General features: G+C 35.8%; 1 protein-coding gene across 22 annotated transcripts in view; it reads right to left on the minus strand.

Moving 5' to 3' along the window:
* Positions 1-15816, minus strand: part of DST (dystonin) — a 398831-nt gene that overhangs the window by 80439 nt on the left and 302576 nt on the right. For all 22 annotated transcript variants that reach the window (XM_036230186.1, XM_036230672.1, XM_036230457.1 and 19 more), the window contains 4 exons: positions 15483-15612; positions 12714-12913; positions 10862-11357; positions 7979-9450 (listed from right to left, as the gene is read on the minus strand). In XM_036230186.1, the coding sequence (XP_036086079.1) occupies positions 7979-9450; positions 10862-11357; positions 12714-12913; positions 15483-15612 (2298 nt within the window). The remainder of the gene's footprint in view (positions 1-7978; positions 9451-10861; positions 11358-12713; positions 12914-15482; positions 15613-15816) is intronic.

A 15816-nucleotide genomic window follows, 5' to 3' on the forward strand; every position in this document is an offset into this window, starting at 1 on the left:
TCAAGTCTGTTTTCCAGAGTAAATTATTCCTATGGCAGGGAGCCCTGAGCACCGCTGACATGAATATTAGTAGTTACTAATAACCATGCAGTCCTCTTGAGGTTAAGGCAAGGCCCAGACAAAGATCAAGGGCAGTAAGTGACTCCAGATATTTCCTAAACGAAATCATATGCACAGATTTTTAACTATTGAACACTCTTTGAAAATACTATTTGAAAATAAATCCGGCAGCCAAGCCTTAATCTTTTTGGAAAAAATTAATAACTTTATTTAAATAAATGAAAGTCTATCCATCCTTTATTTTATAAAATAAGCAACACTGCCAGAATAACAGATAGATTTACAAGTGAGGGCAGATTATTTTTTCTCAATCTCGCAAAATAATCATTTGAACATAGATAAAACTGCACTGACCCAAAGTGAAGAAGGCACCTCTAGTAAAAACAACTTTATATGTTCTCTGGCACTTTTACAGAAAAGATGTGGGAGAGAACTTTTGTACTTTTAATAAGAAGACATTATTCCAATATGATTTTTATAAACCTAAAAATTCAAAAAATCTATCCATAACCAGAACTCTGTAAGTAATATATCTATTCAACAATTATTAGTTAGAACTCAGTATGTGGTCATGAAGTTGGAAAAAATATATACATAGGCATCTATAAAGAAAAAAAATACATATATATGTACACACACACACACACACACACACACACACACCCAGCAACAACACAATATCAATGACCATTGTCCACAGACAAGAAGTGAAATATTTCAGCAAGCACTTGATCCTGTGATGGTCAAGCACGCAGGCCATGCTAATAATAAGAGAAGGAAAAACATGTACACAAGTTACCATGGCTGAAAAGTGGATTGGACCAGGAATCAGTGGAGACTGAAGATTTTACTTCCAACTGCCACTATCTTGACTTGTAAGCCTGGAAAGCTACTTATTCATGGCAATATTAAAGTTCCCATGAAACGTGGATGCCTTTCTCTAAACATTGAGATCTTCATAGAACTCTTCATAGGAATGGCCCTAATTCAGTCCACCATAACCTCTAACTTTGAATCTTTAGCACGATATTATTCTAACCTTATTTAAAGCCAAGAAGAGCAACATGCAACCTCACATTTCAGATGGTTGGTACATTTTTAAAACTACAAAGATAATTCATTCATAAATTTGACTGTTCATCAAATAGTGCTCACTGTCTGCCAATAGGAATTTGATAAAATTCCTATTTTATTAAACTGATTTCAGCTAATTTATAAATGATATATTCTGATTCAAGTTAAAATTTGTACTATTTATATTGCTATTTATGACAATAATTTATATATACATATATCTTGTCACCTGAATTCACGGTCCAAAGGTATATCAAAATAACATAAAAGAACTCATATTTGGAGCAGAACTGACTGATTTGTCTTTTCCTCCCAAATTTGGTTTATACAGCTATTCTAATTGTTATGGTGTCTAATGCTAATAAAATCAAGATATATTAAATTGTGTTAATATTAATCATGATAGCTAGATCTGTCACATTTTCATGAAAGAAATATACAAAAAATAAAATGAGCAAAGTTTTTCTGAAAAATTGTCAACACTATTATTTCATACAATGTTAAATGTTCTCAAAACATTTAACTAGAAGACAGCTAAAGTATCTTCCAAAGGCAGATGATTTTGCAAAAGTGCACAAATACTAATTGAATTATAAGCAAAATAGTTCCACTTTCTCATTTTATATTTTTAAATCTTTAAAAAGGGACATTCTTGAAAAATCTTATCACTAAGTGCAACAATCCACTTCACCAAAAAGTTAAAAGTCTAATTTTATTAACTGAAACATGTAGTTTTTAGAGCTGAAAGATAGGAGACGTTAAGAAATTCAATATGTAATAAGTAGAAAATGTCTCTGTGAATAAATGGAACATTATCCATGAAAACTGACAAAAATATCCTTTTGGATACTTTATTAGAAACCAAACAAGAGATATGTTTTTTTGTTGTTGTTTTTTTTTGTTGTTGTTGTTGTTTGGCTTTTTTTTTTTCCTGTGAGTACAAAAATAGGCCTTAGAAGCAAAAATTTCTATTATTCTTTCTAAAACAGGCTGCTAGCTAATGAAAACTGAAAACACACTATATTTTTAGTTTTCAAACCAATAAACTTCTCACATAAATGGCAAAAGGGTTTTTGAGGATATTCATCAGATGAATATACAATAGCTACTTATTTCAGCGGAAAATAGTTTATATTTAATAGAAAGTAGGCTATTCAGACCCCATCACGAGAGCATACAAACCAAAACACTTGATAAATTCATTGTCTGATCTTGATAGAAAATATCTTTAATAAGCACTTGCTATTCTTGTGGTGAAGTGTTACTATACTAAAACTACGTTTTCCCCCCATCTTTGATACGGTATTCAGGTGACAGTGGGTAAAAAATATTCTATGTAATAGAAAATTATTCTATACATAAACATTAATTGAAATATATGCACATGTGTATCTATACATATATCCATAACTTCTAAAAGTTGACTTTTTAAAAAAGAAAGCTATTCAGCAAGTAAAACAAATACTCATGTTAACGACGCCATTGAATTTCCTTCAGAGAAACAAAAACCAAAACCAAGCAAAACCTGAAAACATGCCTCATATTACAACACTGACAAAAGAAATAAAGTAATCTTGAAATTAAGACAAAGATACAAGAGGAACAAGATGCAATCACAGACATGTTCTAGGGGTAGGTTGGTTCTCGAACATCTCCAAAAGCTTTTCACTTAATTTACAATCACAGCTTTTACCTATTCTTGGCTATTATTTAATGAATGAGCAGAGATCTAGATAAACATTTGAAAAAACTTACCAGTCAAATTTTCTTATCAGAAAACCCATGTATAATTTCATAACAACAAAGCAAATTCTCCTTGTCTCTCTTACATACAGACACATACACACCTTCAAGCAACTTTCTGCATTAAATAAATTATGTAGTTATCCTTTCATCTAAGAGAGGCCTATGATAATGACAGCGGGTGCTACAGTTTGGTGTTTTTTGGAGGATCGCTTTCAAAAGATAATACAGTATTATCCTATTAACAAAACAAATAATAAAAAGCTCAGTTTAAGCTGGAACTGCCCTCAGACCAATCTATTTTCATTCCCCAATCTTAAATGAAGCAATAAAAGTTAACAGAGGCTATGTAACAAAGTCACAACATTATTAGCTAGCAGCAAAAGTAGAAAGAAAACCCACATTGTCAAGTTTCCTTTTGACAGCCCTTTCAGAACAGCATGGTATGTATATTGCCCATGTCATGTAGGAAAGAGGGCACCCATCTGTTATACCTCATCTGTACAGGTGACAAATGGGTGAGGAGGTATTACTAATACTACACAGCATATCAACTCCAAATCTTAGGAGCTTGGCATGGTCTCTACTTCTGTGGGGCTTCTCTCTTGACCATCATGTGACATTCTTTCTTCCAAAAATCTTAAATGCCACTTTGATGTGACTGATTAAATAATGTGACCTTCCTATAAAGCCCATACATCAAATTATAACTTCTGCAGTGAAAATATTTTCACCTTTAAAAATACCAGAGGAAAGTATCACACAATATCCTTGCTAATATGCTCTCATTAAAAATAATCCAGTCAAATAAGAATTTCGCCCTCTTCTGCAATGGCTTTGTTTAATTTTGCCCTGGTCTCAACAAAAATGAAGAACAATTCATCATTGACCTCTGCAAAACAACATGGGCACATTGAAAAACCACTATTAAAGCATTCTTTGGACAGTTTAATTTTGTCTTTTTAAAAATGGTGACATCACAGAGTTTGTTTTAGGATCATTTGATAAATACCTTAATAAGATATTTGCAAAGTAATTTATTTCAGCAATGCTATTTACAAATAGTGCTCAGACTGCCTGGCTTCTCTTCTCTCCAGATACTGGGCACTTCGGTTTACTCAAAATTCAAATGATGGTGCCGAGGTTAAACAATGTCTTCACCTGGACCAGAGAAAATTTATTACAGTGTAAATTAGGCATGTGTCTGGTCTTTATCTGTGGTTTCAACTTGGCCTGAAAATTCTCTGCTCTATATAGTGATCTTTTCTTTTTGAAAATAAAAAAATATATATATCTTCGTTTCAAAGAGACTTGTACCAGTGATGTGCTCATTTGTTGGGGAGCGTATGAATTACAATCAGGGCAGCAACAGAGTGGCCAGAAACAAACAATAAGCAGGTTCTAAGACTTTTCACCATGGTCTAGATAGAGGTGAGGAAGGAGTGTGTATTTAGCCAGAATGTAGGTGTATATGTTCATTAAAACATCAAATTTCTTTGATCTTCATTAAGATGAAATCAAATTTCGTGATGATCAGAAAATGTGACTGGATATTGATGACATTGCAGGAACTGCCAGGACAGGTTCCATGTATATTGTTGGTTACATGTGTCTTTGATAAATAAAAATGTGGAAACGTTAATATTACTTAATAATGCAGTCCAGATTTAAAGATAATCTTGAGCTAGGAGTCTCAAGGAATTTAGGAATTTATGACAGTATGCATAGAATTTAATGTAATAATAGAGGAGTATAAGTAGAAAAATAGTACTTTGAGTTATCAATAGTAATAAAAAACACCTCACTCTTCAGATATTTTAGTCCAATAACAAACATTTAGAAGTAAGAAAATGTATGGTAAGCAGAACTTACACAATCAAAATATTTAAAAACTTTAACACGAAAGGTAATACCACTCTATTTTCAAAAACTTGGAATAGTTTTCACTGACAGTGAATTAGGACATTTGGTTCAGAAGAACATTTGTTTTTAATCATTCTATTTGGGGCGGTGTCTTAAACATGAATTTTGTCCTGTCAATGATATTAATTCATGTCTTAGGTTAAGTTTTTTGGGGGAAAAATGGAAGCTGAGAAGTTCGTCTTACCTAGTTTAAATAATCCATTCGGGTCCCAGAGAATACCAGGAACCTCCTACCAAGTAACTGGGTAACAGCTATTGTTGAGTGTTAATCCTACTCTAAAGGCTGTATTATGAAAAACTATGATTTTTATCTGTGACATTAGGTTAATTTAAATCTCCTGGGAAAAGTAATATCAAGCTGGATTATATTTCAAAGTTTATAATAAAAATAGATGTTTGGAGTCCAAGACTTCTTTGCTTTTCTTTATATTTTTAGAAATTAGAATAACTAGCAGTTTGTTATTTTTAACAAACTATTAGTTTTTCACTCAATACAAATAATTCCACTTAAAAAATCTTTCTAAAATATTATGTTAAAACTAATGTTCTACAAAAGCCTAATGCCCAACAAAAACTAAATTAAGATCTGAGCTGTAAACTAATTGACCACTTAAGATATAATCACTAAGACGGTGAAGTGTTTGGCTTCTTCTCAGTGGCGAGTGGTGGTGGTAATCATCACCAGCATCCACATATCCGCTTTTAAGACAATTTCACACAAATTAATCTCCTGTTTCTCCTAGCAGCCAGTTTAATAGAATACTTTCCCTAGGTGAGTGTTACTGGGGTTTGGGATTAAAGTGAACAGTGGTTGGTTACTCAGGCCATTTAAATTAGGCTACAGCAAAGATGATTTGAAAATTTCCCAGAGAAAATATCAGCCATGCAACATGATGACACAAAACGCTGCATTAATTTCCACCAAAACATTCTGGTCTTGACACTTACTACCTGTGTGACCTTGGGCAAGTCACTTACCCTCCCTGGGTCTCAGTTTCCTTACAGTAAAATGGGAGTAATAATAGCATCAACCTCTCATGACTGTTAACATAATTAAAAACAGAGAGTTTAGAACAATGCTAGACACATAAGAAGCCTACAGTATATGTCAATTGTTGTAATGGCTACTTTTTCAGAGCACACATGCACACGTACAAATAAATGGAATTAGGGATCATGTAAAAGTTACCATGCTTATTTACCAAAATAATATTCTTGTTCTTTTTTACCTATGCACTGGAATATCTTAAATACAGATGAACTGTCCACTTGGAAACTATTATTTTAGTCCCTGGGTTTCAAGATACTGATGTTATGCATTGATATTCTTTATTACTGAATGTTATTAAAATCAATCAACTCCCTCCAAAGTAATCAGAAAACAGACAAACGCAGCATCCCGTTTATTTTTCTCATCAATCAAATAAAACAAGCTCTGTAACCATTCATAGTAATGATATTTATTTAGAACTTTTCAGTTTGTAAAACACTTTCAGTGCAACAGGGCTCCTCCTATCTCATTTTCTCTTACTTTCGAAAGATTTTTCTGCATAGAGAGCCACAATTTTCACTGTATTCAGACAGTAGCACCGTTACTTTTGCCCATTTTCTTATGAGTAGTTGAAGCAGTGAAGAGAAATAAAGAGACTCTTTTTCTCTATACGAATTTACAGAAAACCTAGAGAAATAATAATTTTTCACAAAAGCAATGAACATGATTAAATTTCATAAGTAAAAAGACTACGTGGTTACTGCCATTTTTCTTTTTTTTATCAGAGTTCTACAGAAAATTCCAACGTTTTCTGTTTAAAGACTCACTCCTCAATCTCTGCCCCAGTCTTGGAAGCAGAAACTCCCACAGAACTTTGTTTTTCTAACATAGAATTCTCACACATGAAATCTTTATTTCGCGAACCAGAAATATGAAAGTTTGACAGAGTAATGAAGGAAGTAAAGTCAACAGTTGGTAGTTTCTTTTCCTTTACCTTCAAGAATCAAGACCTAAATACAGAACCACAGATTTTTAAGTGCTGGAGGTACCAGGCTTCCAAGGTACTTTACAAACAACAAATATCACAATAGCAAGAAAAAGAAGAAAAAAATGAAGTGATTTTGAAGTTGTTTTTCAAAATACTGTTATTAACGATAAGCAAAGGAAACAGCATGCCAAATATAACAGCACAGAATTTGGAAGTCCATTTTATTTATATTAATTTCTCATGGGAATCAATTTGTAGTTTTATAAATTCTGCTTTTATTTGCTCTTATTTTATCCTTTAGGGATATATGATAGGACTTATCACCACACTGGTCTTTATTGCAAAGTAAAACACACCTCATAAATAGAAGAGGATCTATGCTAACTCCAAAGGTTCATATCAGCCCCGTGTGGCAAATGCTTGATATTTAGGACCCTCTCTGTGCAGGCATGAAGCTATCTTTGTTGGCTGCCGAGATACAACCTCTGCTCTTACTATCATAAATTAGGCCAACCCCAGTAACACTAAACCTGAGCCACCGTTTTTACCTAATGTTCCACTCATTAAGCATCACTGAGAGCTAGCTATCAAGTGGCAGACATTCCTTGTCATTCGGGAGCTTGTAGTCCAATCAAAAATAATTTACTCTTAGTCCTCTGGGACATGAGCCCAAGAGTTTTGTAAAACCAGGATTACAACATGGAACTCCACTCTGCCTTTAAAAATATGAACTTTGGGAAGAAAAAAGTTTACAAAAGAAATTCAATTAAGGATGAGAAAGCCATAAAAAAGGAAAGAGCAGGAAAAGACTACAATTCACCATTAAAGAAAATGCTGGGAGACACACATGAAGAGAACAAGTATTTCATGTTAGGGAATGGCCCCTGCAACAGAGTTCAAAATAGGGCTCTGGTCCCTCCAGATGTCAGCCGTGAGTGATATCAGAAACGAACTCTATGATGTCAGTCTTAGGCTTCATGGAAAAGTGCTGGCACTTTTCAAGTACACTTCCCAAATCCCCAATACATTTGGAACTGCCCCATGTGCCTGGATATTACCTCCATATACGCTCATTTAAGCTCAAACATTGTGTGACGATCCTATTAGAAGGTTTGACGAAACAGACAACCTCCTTTCTACACCAGTAAGAAATTTCCTTTAGTAATAAAAATGCTCAGTAAAAATGAAGAGTTCCCTACCTTAAATGCATTAAGCTGTTGGTTGATTGTCTCCGTTTCCATTGCTACGGGGCCTTGAGACTCCTCACGCTCTTCGGCCTTCTGAAGTAGAGTAGAAAATTCCTTCAGTTTGCTATAGAATTCTCCAAGACGCTCAATTGTCCCTTCGACCTGCTCTTCTCTGGCTTGTGCACGGTCCAGCAACTTGTTGCACTGTTTGCTTAAAGCCTCCAAGTCCCTTTTGATTCCAACAAGATCAGGAGAGGTTTCTTCTGTGGCCAGCATCATCTTGCAGGTTTTATTGGCATTGTCGTTGCTAGCTATGAGGGCTTCTAGTTTCTGCAGAAAGGCTATAATAGCCTTCTTTTGCTGTTGCAATGTTTCTACATCTCTCCCCACTGGGGCCATGCTATCTAGTTCATCATCAAACTCTGCAAATTGAGAAAACATTTCTCGGATGGTATTCTGGAAATGCCCAATGCCTTGAAGCTTGGTTTCTAGAAATGAACACTTTTCATCGACCTGCTGACTTAGTGCACTATGCTCTTGGGCTAAGGTTTCTGCTTGTAATAAAACATCAGAGGTTCCCTTTGAGTCTGAGGCTTCTGCCACAAGGTCCTGCGCAAGTCCTTTGGCCAAATCTACCTGGTGCTTCAAGGTCTGAAGTGATTTCTGCTGAGTCTGCAACATGGTCAGGTGTTTATTACTGTAAGCCTGGGGTCCTAGGGAATCATAAACATCTAGCTGTTCCTTTGCACACTGAAGCTGCCTTTTAGCTTCTTTGGACACTTCTTGAAATTCTTTAAACTTCTGGGCCATGCTCTCCAGAGAGAATTTCTTACTGTGAAGTTGTTCAGTGACCATGTCTACCTTCTGGTTCAGTGATTTATTCTCATCTGTAACAACCTCTTTATCTATCTCACAGACACTGAGCAAGCTATTGGCTGCGTTGTTTAGCAATTCTACCATCCCAAAGCGCTGGTCCATTTCCTTCTGCAGAGACTTTAACTTGGCAATAGAATTCTCTGTTTCAGTAGGATCCAAGCAAAATTTTATTTCTTCCAGGTTATTTTGACACTTGTCAATCCATGGCCGAAGAGTCTCTACATGTTCTTTATATTTGAGGGCTTTTTCCAATGAATCTTTGACCTTGTCTTCTCTCTCTTTTACCAGCTTATTAAATTCATCCCAGTTGGTTTTAATTGTATTAAGTTGTAACTGTAAGGCTGCCTTCTCAGACCCTTGTGTTTTTAATAACAGATTTTCACCTTCCACGATGGTTTTTTCATAAATACTAGACTGAGCAATCAAGGTTTTACTAAAGTCTTTCTGATATTTAATTAATGACTCCAACACGTCAAGTTTGGCTGATATAGGGTGAGCCTTGTTCAGCTCTTCTTTCTTTGTATCCAGCCAAGCCTGAAAGTCTCTAGACATTTGCTGAAATTGATGAGAGCTGGCACAGGCTGACTGGAGGTGCTGAACATGATTCTCTAAAAATGAAATTACAGACATGTTTACTTTATATCGCAATGCAGATTTAACCTATGAGAAGCCAGAAGTAAAACCACCAGTGTACATGACTGTCTAAAAACAAGGGCTGTAAGCACTGACTCTAAGAACTACAAGTAAGCTGAAGTTGCTGACAAAAGGGGGCAAAGGAGTAAGAAGAGGCAGGCACACTGACAGGAAGAGAGACAATCGAGGCAAAGAGGAGAGGAGAGATCCAAAACAGACTATGGGGATAAGTAAAACTGCACCAAGGTGCAGGGTGGTAGAGGACAGTCACACACACTGCCCACTGCCCACGGTCATCTCCATTCCGGTATGTGGAGGTGGCAACTGTTCAAAGTTCTAAGTGTGCTGCTAAGTAGTCCACCTCTTATGAAATATGACTGCTTCAATTTTATAATTTTATAAATCATGAAGGCAATATAATGGAGCACTTACGGATAGCATGGATCCCATGCTGTGGATCCCACCTCAACCTCTCAGGAGCTGGAAGACCCTGAACCAATGATTAAACCTCTAAGCCTCACTTCCCCAAATGTAAATTGGCAACAACAGAAGCCGCTGTGGCCATTCAGTGACAAGACATATGCGTGTAAAGTTCTTAGCTTAACACCTGTCACATAAAACTATCCAAAACAGTAATAATAACCATAATCTTAATAGCTAATATTTATGATTAATATCATTTCAAAATAAGGGAGTAAGCTTAAATGGTTGCTTTGATCAATAAACAAATTCAATCAATTAAAAAACATAAACTGCGCATGGACTAGGTACAAGGCACCTAGTGTTAACTTTCAAACAGAACGAATGCAGCAGTCAAATGTGCTTTTCTTTGGTGGGCTCTTCAGAAGTTTAATAACTCGCTACTGCTGCCTCTGACAAATACTAGCGCATCTGTCACAGAATTGTGGCCACAGTAGGTGAGAGAGAAAAATAGTGCCAAACGCTTCTCTTTCACACATTCCTCTAGAAATGCTTGCCATGACAGAGTTAGACAACATAACTGCAGATGAAAAAAATGATGCAATCCTTTTAATAACTGTATTCATCTGTTGCTTTTTTTTTCCTGGTGAAAGACGACTGTCACACAGCAAAAATATTTATATCTTTTAAAAACCAATCTGGAATGCCCGAAATTTTAATGGTCTTAATTAAGTGGATTTTCCCATCAGCGCCCCTCCATTATCTGTGTAGAATTAATTACTCTAACACTGCGAGCGTATGAACACAACAGCTCTCTGTGCTCGTGTGAGTGAGCTCCTCTTCACTTATGCTCTCAATGAGGGCAAACTCTCTTCAGGGGCCCAGATCACAGGCAACGGCTTGGAAATAGGCAATGCCTGATCTCTGTTTCCAGGACATACGTGTGTTAAAAGAAGATAGACAAACCTGCTTTTTGTTTAAGATCCTTAAATGATTTTAAGATGATTTCTAGTTGCCTACTGAGTTCTGCTTTCAAGTACTCCTCTTTAACCAGTGCTGACAAATCCTCACAGAGGGCCTGGGCCACTTGTATCTGCTTCGTTTCCTGCTCTACTTCCTGCTTCATTTTTTGGGCTGTTTCCAACTGCTGGTTCATAGCATCGGGGTGTGTGCTCAAAGCCACACTGCTGCTGAGTTTATTATCCAAATCACTCAGTTTATCGGAAAGCCTTCTCAGCAGGCTTTGATACTGTGTGCTTTTAACGATGGCTTGGTCAATCCAGTCACATCTGTCACTCAACTGTCCCGTTAGGCTATCCCATTTTTGGGTCACAGCTGCCAGTTGCTCTTTCACAATCCCATGGAAAGAAGGGTGTTCACCAGGTCGGCTCAGAATCCCCTGACCAGCTGCTGTGAGCTGCTCATACTGAGGTTTCCGAGTGTCAAATTCTTGCAGCAGAATCTAAGGTAAAGAAGTAATGAGGGTAAACACACACAAATTATCAGATAATTAATTAGAGAAAACATAGCTTTAAGTTTTTAAAGAGACAGAAATGCTACTTATTTATCTAGTTTTCATTTTTGATTTTTAGTTACCGCTTTCCTAGTTTTTATTTTGAGGGCAGTGCAATTATCCTAAAGTACATCAAAGAGCTATGGTGCTCCACAGAGATCACACTTTGCCTAAAATCATATCCCCCGAAGGGAAAAATGAAGGGAGCAAATATCTTCAGTAGTTTGGAAAAAAGGAACAAAAATTTATGTACGAATTTTCATATACAAAGGGAAATACTGGTATTGGACAAGTTCATGTCCATATCACACTAACAACAAATTTATTTTTTTTCCTGCTTGTACTTTTCTCTTTGTAGGTTTTTAAAAACATTCTACAGCATTTTACACCAAAGGAAATGCATAGTGATAACAGTGTTAGAATATATTCGTTCATGGTATATTGATCTACAAAAGATTTTTTTTAACATAAGAGTTATTGACATTTAGAGTCCTCATTGTGTAATGGTTTTAGCCAACAGATCATGCTGCTCAGAATGTCCAGGCTCGGCATTGGCTCTCATTATGAAATGAATGATCCAAATATTTCCTTTTTGTAATACAACATTTTATCTATCTCTGAGAGACTACCCGAACTAGGTGCAATTATTTCTCCTTTGTATTTTATGAGTGCAGAATCAGCCTCATTGCTCTAATACCACTACTCAGATATAAAGAAATCTTACAGAAACAACCATGCTTCTCGTATTATGACTGACTTAAGTTTTATGGATTTTTTTCCCCCTTGTGGATTTATGCAATTATAATTAGAGTAGTCTCACTAACCCTCTAGGGTTCAAGGTTCCATTTCTGCTTCCCTGATTCTTGCTCCTCTTCTTATCTAGTTTCTCCCCCCACCTTACCCCCCATCAGGTCTATATTGCATGAGTTTTATAAGTTTCATTACCTACTATCACAATCAAAATAAATAAAACCTCAAAGGACTAATTTCTAAACAATAAAAAGCATATACCAGCTTCTCATAAAAATGTTATTACTTATACAATCACATTAATACTTCTAAGAAGGCCCTTTATAACAAGGTCTACACAAGCCACAGAATGACTGAAATGGCCAAGGGCTGAGTAGACTACAATGGGATGCCTCACAGCTTTGGTTCTCTGAGGTTTCCCACTAACCTCAGGACCTGCATCTTATGAGCATCTGAAACGTTACAAATACACTCCAAGGCAGTTAAAGCACATACTGCCCAAAGCTAATATATTTACAATGAAAATATTTTTTTGTTAAGTCGAGTGATACTCACCTGCACCTGCTGCCTTTGTGTATTTAGCATATTTGGGTCAATTGACAAGGGCCCAAGCACACTGACCATCAGTTCTTTTTCCACAAGCCACTGTTTTAACTGAGCCTCTAAGGTCTGGAATTGAGTTAGATTATTAGAGGATTCTTCGAGTTTTTGTTGTCTGTCAACTGTTAATTGATTGAGTTCTTGCCACTTGGAATCTGAAAGAAAAAGATAAAGGATAAAACTGGTCTTTGTTACCTATGAAGACTGTAGGATGTGACTCAAAATAATATGTAGTGGCTATCACTCTGTCTTCACTCATCTTTCATAGTTGGTTAAAGTCTAACCTAAGATAAGTAATTGTATTTATTGATACAGATTTTATGATTCTGATGGTTGTGTGCCAACTGAAGTAAAAGAAAAGTAAATTTGAATTTAATTTTAGAAGGTAATGTAGAGGATGAAATATTCCTTAAAGCAAACAGGATCCTGAGCACCCTCAATCCTTCTAGAAGCCCTATAGACTCTGTTAATTCAACTATAACTGACCTGCCAGAATGATGAACATTAATCATTTTCTTTAATATCAAATCTTCAATGATCAGTTCAAGGCCAGTGACTCTCAAATTTTTATATCTTTGCCCAATCATCCTTAAAGTTACACTAGAAAATCTCACCAACCCTTTAAACTCAACATAAAACAACATTATATTCCTATCAAAACTGGTGGATTTTTTTGACTTTTAGATTTCTTTCAAAGGTTATCCTTGCTGCCATGTCACTGAGATGCAATCATTCAGAATGTTCTTTCATGACTCTCCTAAATTCTAAACCTATCCTTACATTTCCAATGCCCTCAGTCCATTTTGGCCCCCTCCTGGTTTTCCCAGACCAGTGATTCTCAAACTTGAGCTGCATTAATCGCCTGGAGGAATTGTTGACACAGGTTGCCAGACCCCACCCCTGAGTTTCTGATTCAGTAGGTCTGAAGTGGGGCTTGAGATTTTGCATTCCTAACAAGTTTCCAGATGCTGCTGTTGCTGCTGCTGCTTCCAGGAGCATGTGTGAGAACTACAGACCTAAACTGTCAGTCTTCTAACTGGTTTCCTTGCTGTTAGTGTTTTTTAGCTTCAAATCATTTAGTTTTAAACTAATTTTCCTTTAGAAAAACAAATCCTTTTAAACATGTCACTTCTATGCTTAAATCCTTCAATAAATAACTCTCACCACCTACATGATAAAATCTGCAGACTTCTGCTTGTTTAGAGCTTCCCACAAACTAGCCCTAGTCTACTAATCCTAAAGGGTTTGCACTTTAGAGATGAATCCTCTAACCTAGCCCTGTTGATCTTACCACTATCACTCGAACAAGCTTCTGTTCACACAGGAGCCACACCTGACATGCTCTATCTACTCTCCATGTACCCTATCTCTACCCTTCCTTCACAATTCCTCTGGATTTTATCCTCTGCTAGGAAGCATTTCCTGTTCTCCCTACCCTTAAGATGGCCTGCTCCTAAAGCCAACTAGTACTTGAACACAGTAGTCACTCAATAAACATTCACTGACAGGTGTAATTAGTGGATCTGATGGATTTTTTTCACCTAGCATAATACGCTAATGGTTTGATTTTAATAGAATCCAACCATGAAAATTTATCTAATGGCATCATTCTATATGGCACATTCTAGTCAAACACAATCTGACAAAATAATGCTACTAAAACAACACACTGAGAGTGAGAAATATCAAAATCTTATCAGGAAACTTTTTCGAAATACACATTCCTCACTCCCACCCCTATTCTAAAATGTCTTGATAATACTTCCCTAATTAATTCTGACATCCCAGGTAAGAGCCACTGAAGTAGGGACAAATTCATTCTAATGTGACAGGAGTCCCTATAGTTGGATTAAATAGACCTTTGAATATTAAGATCCTGTAGGATAACCTTTTTGAAACTAAAATATATTTATAGATTTCTAAATTTATCACAGTATATGTGACTCTAAAGGAAAGATAATCTTTAGCTAAATCCAATGAAATGACTTAAAGTAAAATAATTCTTACTATCATCATATCAAACACATAACCCTTACTACATGCCAGGTACTATTTATCTGAGTGGACACACACACTAAATCATTGACTTCTCCAAACAAAACTAAGAAGTAGAGAAAATTAGTATCATTGTCTTACACTCATTTTCCTTATGATAATGAAAAAGGGGTGATAAGATAATAAGGCTCATGAAGAAAGTTCTGTACCTATGAGGAATAATTTATATAGGGATAGAATCGATATGGGAGGATAACTCTGGATAAAGAATCAATACCACCAGACTTCTGTGGGGAACTACCTTGTAATGCTGATTGGGGAAGAGAAAAGCGTAAAGTAAGGGCTGGAGGACTCGCAGATGGAATCTCATGAAGGAGAAGGGAGCTGACTTTTACCAGACAAATAAATTAAAAGGATGTTTAATAATATACAGGATAAATAATAATGAAAACATTACTCAATGTACAGTATTTTATTAACTAGTACTTAACTTCTTCATAAAAATGAATTTAGTTACTGTGTTTGGCAAAAAAATAAATAAAATCCCACAAAATATACCAAGTCAGTACAATATAATTTGAAATGGCACTTTTAGATATGCAAAAATTCTGAAACATTAAAGAAATTCCAAAATAAGTGAGGCTGTTGGATAAATTTTTTTATATAAAGATGATGATAAAAAAAAATGAGCTTCTGTTCATGGTGTCTGGTTTAAGTAACATAACATACCTATTTCTGTCAACATCCGTTTCCATTTGGGGGCCTCAGGAGTATCCGGGTTCTCCTCCAACAGCTCCGTCAATTTGTCTTTCAACTCCTGCACTTTGTTTACATTTTGCTTCAGTTCTGCCTCAAATGACTAGCAAAGAAAAAAAATAGAGTAAGTACACTAAAGTATGTCAATATCATAAGACAAAAACACAATTATGATAGAGAATTTTTTTCTCCAGTATAACCAAAAGAGGGGAAAATCCACTGTTAAATGCTGAAGTGGGTGAGGACCTGGAATCAGCAGTTAATTATTTTCTTTTCTTCTTCTTAGCAGTCTTCGACTATCTAATAA

This window comes from Rousettus aegyptiacus, unplaced genomic scaffold (genome assembly GCF_014176215.1).
Source record: "Rousettus aegyptiacus isolate mRouAeg1 unplaced genomic scaffold, mRouAeg1.p scaffold_m13_p_1, whole genome shotgun sequence".
In the NCBI taxonomy this organism is placed as follows: domain Eukaryota; kingdom Metazoa; phylum Chordata; class Mammalia; order Chiroptera; family Pteropodidae; genus Rousettus; species Rousettus aegyptiacus.